Source organism: Telopea speciosissima, chromosome 4 (genome assembly GCF_018873765.1).
Source record: "Telopea speciosissima isolate NSW1024214 ecotype Mountain lineage chromosome 4, Tspe_v1, whole genome shotgun sequence".
In the NCBI taxonomy this organism is placed as follows: domain Eukaryota; kingdom Viridiplantae; phylum Streptophyta; class Magnoliopsida; order Proteales; family Proteaceae; genus Telopea; species Telopea speciosissima.
In genome coordinates, this window is record NC_057919.1 from 25,064,391 (window position 1) to 25,070,390 (window position 6,000).

At 42.2% G+C, this 6,000-nt stretch overlaps 1 protein-coding gene across 6 annotated transcripts in view; it reads right to left on the minus strand.

The window, feature by feature from the left end:
* The window catches only part of LOC122658668 (transcription factor TCP8-like), a 29,439-nt gene extending 25,071 nt beyond the window's left edge, over positions 1-4,368 (minus strand). The window contains exons 1-4 of one of the 6 annotated variants that reach the window (XM_043853719.1): positions 4,167-4,367; positions 2,763-4,124; positions 2,690-2,697; positions 2,456-2,636 (exon numbers count right to left, since the gene is read on the minus strand). In XM_043853719.1, coding sequence (XP_043709654.1) covers positions 2,777-4,124; positions 4,167-4,327 — 1,509 coding nt within the window. In that variant the 5' untranslated portion in view covers positions 4,328-4,367 and the 3' untranslated portion in view covers positions 2,456-2,636; positions 2,690-2,697; positions 2,763-2,776. Of the gene's footprint in view, positions 1-2,455; positions 2,637-2,689; positions 2,698-2,758 lie in introns of those variants that run through there. The other 5 variants (XM_043853718.1, XM_043853713.1, XM_043853716.1 and 2 more) reach the window with 5 other exon arrangements.
* Positions 4,369-6,000: the final 1,632 nt, after the last annotated feature.

Below are 6,000 nucleotides of genomic sequence, written 5' to 3' on the forward strand. Positions count from 1 at the left end.
GTCACTCACCAAATCCGAAACGAAAGACAGTCGCTTCTTTCTATACTTTCACTTATTCATTGCCTAAACCTTCTGTAACCTGTAACACCCATCTGTACCTCTTCCCTGAGTTACAACGGTAGCTCCACCTGTTACAAACACTCCTTGCAACTCTGTATAAATTATCAGTCATCCGTCCCTACATCACAACCATGGCAATTTTCAGATCTAACTTCCTAAGTTAGATCAACTTACATTCAAACAATATTATCATGCAAGTTTAGCAATTAGGATTAGTTAGTATGACTAATTGACTTAAGAATTTGATCTACATAGAAAAAGGACCGGCTATTGTTCAGGTGTGAATGCTTAACACCTTCCTAACCCATACAATTGACCCTTTCCCAAAAATCCAAAATGACCATTGTCTTATCCATTAGAATCAACTTTCTTCCAGACATTTATGGATCCTAGACCCTGATCTAAATGGCAATTCCAAAAAAAATACAAAAAATGATACCATACAAGAGTACAAAACTTTTCTTTTATTTTTTGGATAAAAGAACATACAAGACTAACAAGAGGAAGATAAGAGAATTCAAAGAATTCTTCTTTTATTCATCATATTGATCTTATAAAAAATTCTATCATAGTAAACTCACTTCAACGAGATGAATCAATGCATTTGTTCAAAAATAATGAAACAAATGTATCTAGCTATTACGAACAAGAGTAAAAACAAAAAAAAAAAAAAAACCAAAGTTCAACGAATAATGGATAAAGGAATGGCATCTTAGACAGGGATCGCTGTTGGGACAAGGTTAAAAGGCAAAAGTGACTGCAGAACAGGATAAGCCCTCTTTTATATTTTTTTTTCCTTTTTGGATGGACAAACCTTGTGTTCTGAACTTCCTTTAGAAAGAGAGAGAGAGAGATGGATATGCTAGGAGTATATCCGAAACTACCACTCTATGTGTCTATATCTCTCGAAATGATTCCTTTATCCCTCCAAGGGAGGATACTGAAAGAATAGGGTGCAAGCTTAAAACATTCCACTAACATACCCAGCCTTTTCTCATAGAAAAATAAAGAAATCCCTTATCAACCCAAAATCCTAAGGGTGTAAAAAAAAACCCGGCCAGCCTGAGCCGCCCTAACCCCGAACAGGGCTGGGCAGGGCCTGGATTCCATTAACTTTTCGCTTCCTTGAGAAGTTGGGGGATAAAAATTTTAAACTCAGTCAAGCCCTTACCCCTCAAAACAGCTGGAGGGACACGTGGCATGTACTGAATGGGTTCCAAGCAAGCTATACGGATGGTCCCAATTATTTTTACATCTTCCCAATGATTAAAAGATGAAAAGATTAAATATACAAAAACTGTAAAGACATGATTTGACTCTGTAAGTCCAAACTACGAGTCACTCTCGTGTTGTTGATTTTCACATTTGTGTTCATACTTCTTACTCCCATGGTTCACACTAGACTTGAGAAACAAGGTCCAACGAGTTGACCCAGCTTCTGACTCGGAGAGTCGAGAAGAATACAAATCTACAGAAAAAAACCCCAATTCCCTAATCTCTCCAACAAGAAACACAAACAGGGAGGAGGGTATCTCAGTCAGAAAAAAAAAAAACCCACAAAAGAAAGGTACCCTGCGGCCTCCTCCCCCACTTCTGGCTCTTGAAATGTATAAACTCCACGGGACAAATCATGTTTTCCTAATTTTGGAAAGGAAATGAGTAATGAGGGAGAGTGGGAGACACCAAACCAGCAGATTCCTCTTTTCCTTTGCCTTTGAAACACCATTGAAGTCTGCAGACAATTTCCAACAAACCCTGAACCCAAAAAACAGTAAGAAATTAAGTTAACTGCCTCCAAAATTTATATCAGGAGAAGAGGTGGTGATGCTCTGCTGCTGCTTCTTCTGCAAATTGCAATTATTTCATGGAAGGGAAGCCTCGTTTAGTGTGTGTGATGGTACCCTTTTCTTTATTCGTTCTCTCTCTCTCTCTCTCTCTCCCTTGGGCCTTGAGAGAAGAGACGAAAGGATGAAGCAGCCAAGTGAGGAGAACCAGACAGACACTTGGATTAAATATATACAATTATACACACATCCCATCGTTCTTGCAAAACACTCCCACAGTCACAGAAGATTAAAAGCTTTAAGAAAAAGAGGAAGAAGAAAGGTTGCAGAAAAGAAATAATGAAAAGGAACATAATAAAGAAAGGAGAAGAATGGGTTTTTCTTGTTTTTGTTTTTTTCTTGAAAATTTTCTTCTCATACAAAGTTAAAAACAAAGAATTATATTACTACACAAACAAATATCCTAGCTGTACAAAGCTCCTCTCAATTCCTCTCTCTCTCTCTCTCTCTCTCTCTCTCTGCCCATCTGTTCGTTCTCCTTTGGTCCCTTTGGACCAAACAAACAAATAAAACTTCAAATTCACATCAATTTAAAAGAAGAAAAATAAGAGAAACCCAAAAAGAGAAATAAATATTAAAAGCCACAGAAAATGAGAGGTAGGGAACGTCTTCTTGGATCATCCAACAGGTGACTGAGTAAGAGATGGAATTCAAAGTTTCAAAGAATTCAAAACTCAAAAAACTCACCTCCTGCGTCTCAACACCAAAACCAACAATCTCTCTTCCCTGCTACCAAAGAACCAGAGAAAACAAAGAAAAACAAATTAAAAGCCTGAAAGAAGAGATTGAATGATTCAGTGTATTATTATATAATAAATATTGAAACAAAAAGTAGCTATAAGCTTATAACTGACTTGGGTTTATGAAGCTCGTCACTGTGAACTGTTTGGGTGTTCATCACCACTATCAGTGGATTGAGGCTGGTGGGTATGAACCTGTTGATGATGATCCATGGCATGTTGATGCTCAGAACTCATACTCAATCCGGCACCTCTATTGAAAGCATTAAGAGCTGCCAACATCCCCAGGTTCGATTCTGAGATTCCCAGACCCAGATGCTGAGATGCAATCATGGATCCAAGTGGAACCGAACCAACACGTCCGCCGGGGAACTCAAGTCCACCAGAAAAGTTTATTGTGGGCATGAAATGTAGAGGCGCTTGAAGCGTGTTCCCAGTAGCCGTAGGTATCGAAGTTGCTCTATACTGCCCTCCTGCAGTGGGGAATGTCCATAGAGGTTCTGAAGGGCCAACCCCGGCGGCAGCAGCAACAGCGGTGCTGCCAGATGTGGCGGTGCCACCACCCGTGACGGGCAGCATCCAGAATGCGCTGCCGCCGCTGGTTGGGGCAGGTCCGACAGCCCACATTGCCGTTGCCGGCATGATATTCGACGGCCGGATCAGTCCAGCTGCCGCAACCGCACCTCCTTGTTCCTGCTGTTGCCGAGGCTTACTTTCCGAGGGAGACGTTGCATCGCCAGTTTCCTGCTGCCGCGACTGTCCTTCCTCCTTAAACAGATCTTCTCTGAAACGTTTTCTCAAATAGCTATCAGAAGAATCTCCCCCAGAACCACAGGCACCACCACCTTGCAGAGCTTCATCCCCAGTCAATATATGCTGTTGCTGAGGATGAAAACCTAGCATCTCTCCTCCGGTGATGAACCTCCGACCGGCGTCGCTTTCGTCGTAGTGGTGGGGATGGTGGGCGAGGGCTAATGGGCCATGGAAGGAATGAGGAACGGACTTAGAAGATGGGGCTGAGAGGGTGGAGCCACTGCTGCGTAGAGAGATATTAAGGGTAGAGATATTGGCAGGGATGGTGCCGGTGCCGGTAGCGGCGATGATGGCAGGCTCTGCTTGGTGTAAAAGCCACTCGATGGTTTCGCCATCGGATTTATGACCCAATTCTTTCGTCAGTTGGAAAACCCTAGCAGCGCAGGTGGCCGGCATGCGGATTCGGCGACCTCGGCCGTCGACCTTCGTGTGTCTGTCTTTAGATGATCGCTTGATGGTGGTGGTGGTAGTGGTAGCAATTGAAAGCTGTTGTTGCTTGTTCTTGGAAGGATCGACGAGAGTGACGGATCGATTAGATGGGTTGGAGTCGGATTTGGTGGAGATGGCAAGGGAAGCATCGACGAGTCTTGGTGGTCGAGGGCTAGTACTGGAAGTAGTGCTTGTAGATGTGGAAGAGCCAGCAACTCCAAGACCACCACCACCACCACCACCACCACCACCAGTAGCAGAAGCTGATGTTCCTGCTACTGCTCCAGCTTGGATGGAGATGGAGCCCATGAATGGGCCTGACCCGGGGCCGGGACCTGGCCCTGATCGGCCTTCTAAAGGGACCAACTGCAAAGAAGAAGACTGGTGTTGTTGTTGTTGTTGTTGACGATGGTTATTACTCTGTGAGTCAGTTGATTCCATATTTGGCTTCTTCAAGAATTACACAAGACACTTGTTTTCTCCTTTTTGCTGCTGCTGCTGCTGCTTTGATTGATCAAACCCATCTCAAGATCTCATTCTCCTCTTCTCCTTTGGCCAGAGTGTGCTTCATGTATGAGTGAGAGAAGGAAGAGAAAGAGAAATTAATACAGACACTAATGAGGTTCTAGATTGGATTTGCTCTAGACACGTGCAAGTCTGAGTCTTGCTTAGACTCTGTGTGGGGTTCTCTTCCTTCTGATTTATTTTTGTCTCTCTCTCTCCCACTCTTACTCCCACCCCCTTCAGAGAGCAAGCCTGTGAGATACATACAGAGGTGGGGATGGGAGGAGAAGGGTCCTGTGTGTGTGTGTGTCTGTGAGAGAGATAGAGATGGATGAGTGCTTAGGTCTTGAGCTCATGAGGCTCAAAATTTTTCTTCGTAGTGGGGACTGAAAAAGTAGCTGTAGCCCACTCGTGGGGTCTCGTAAGGAATGTTAAATGGGATTCTCTCAGGAGAGAGAGATAGAGGGGGGGGGGGGGGTTATTGAGTGAGTGTATTGTATATATAAAAAGTAAAACAGCAACAAATACAGAATGTCAAGATGAAAAAAGAAATTTCAAGATTTACCCTTCTTAGCTACTATATAACCTCTCTTCCCTTTAACCTCTACTCTTTCACCTTTTTTTCCTTATCTTTCCTCCCTCACTTCCACTGGTCCCTTTCTGTTCCGTCTATATTTGTTGACAGTGATGATGACTCTAATCAAGTCCAGCCAACTACCTCTCTCTCTCTCTATCTCTGTGTGATGAGTGAGTGAGTGTGAGTGCAGTAGCCAGTAGGAGTGAATGTGAGAGTGCAATAATAGGGTTGTGAGAAATAGACAATAACAGATGAGCAGTGATTCAAGACAAAAGAAAGTTCAGAAAAACAATCCCTTAATACTGTTGGGTTTATTACTATTTACTTTTTTTTTTTTTTTTTTGGGGTAAAGTATAACCATTTACTTATAACCTTACAATGCCATCTTTATCTATCTATCTCTCCTTGCTTTTATAACCCAAATGCTCTCCCTTCTTTCGTGGAACCCTACTCATCAAAACTCTTTTCTCTTTCTTTACCTCTTTCACAGTTTTCACTTTATAAAGATCTTTCCCACCAAACTCCAACTCAATATAAAAGCGTTTCAGAGAAAGAGAATCCCATGCAGTGTTTCTTTTGGCTTTGAGCCTTGGCTACTGAAATGGGTCAGAAAAAATCAGCCATGAGAGAGAGAGAGAGAGAGAGGCAAGGTAAGGTGGTAAATTTTTGGTGGGTATCCAGGGCAGCAGCCAGACAGCAGAGCTCAGCGTCAGATAAGCATCTAATGAAGGACAGCTCATCCCAACACAACCACTTTTTTTTTTTTGGATAACAAACACAGCCACCAGTATAACATTTTTTTTTTAAATTTTAATTCAAAAATAATAAAGAAGATAAATAGTTCAATATTCTCCTGCCAGTCAACTCCACCAAGCTCTACTTTCTCCGTAAACAGTTTTTTTACTATAATATTTTTTGTGAAAAAAAAATTAAATAAAAGAACTCATCAATCCAAATCCCAAACAAAAAATCTATAACCAAACCCTGCAGCTCAAAAATCTTCTTCTTTCATCCCAAGTTCCCAACCCCACAA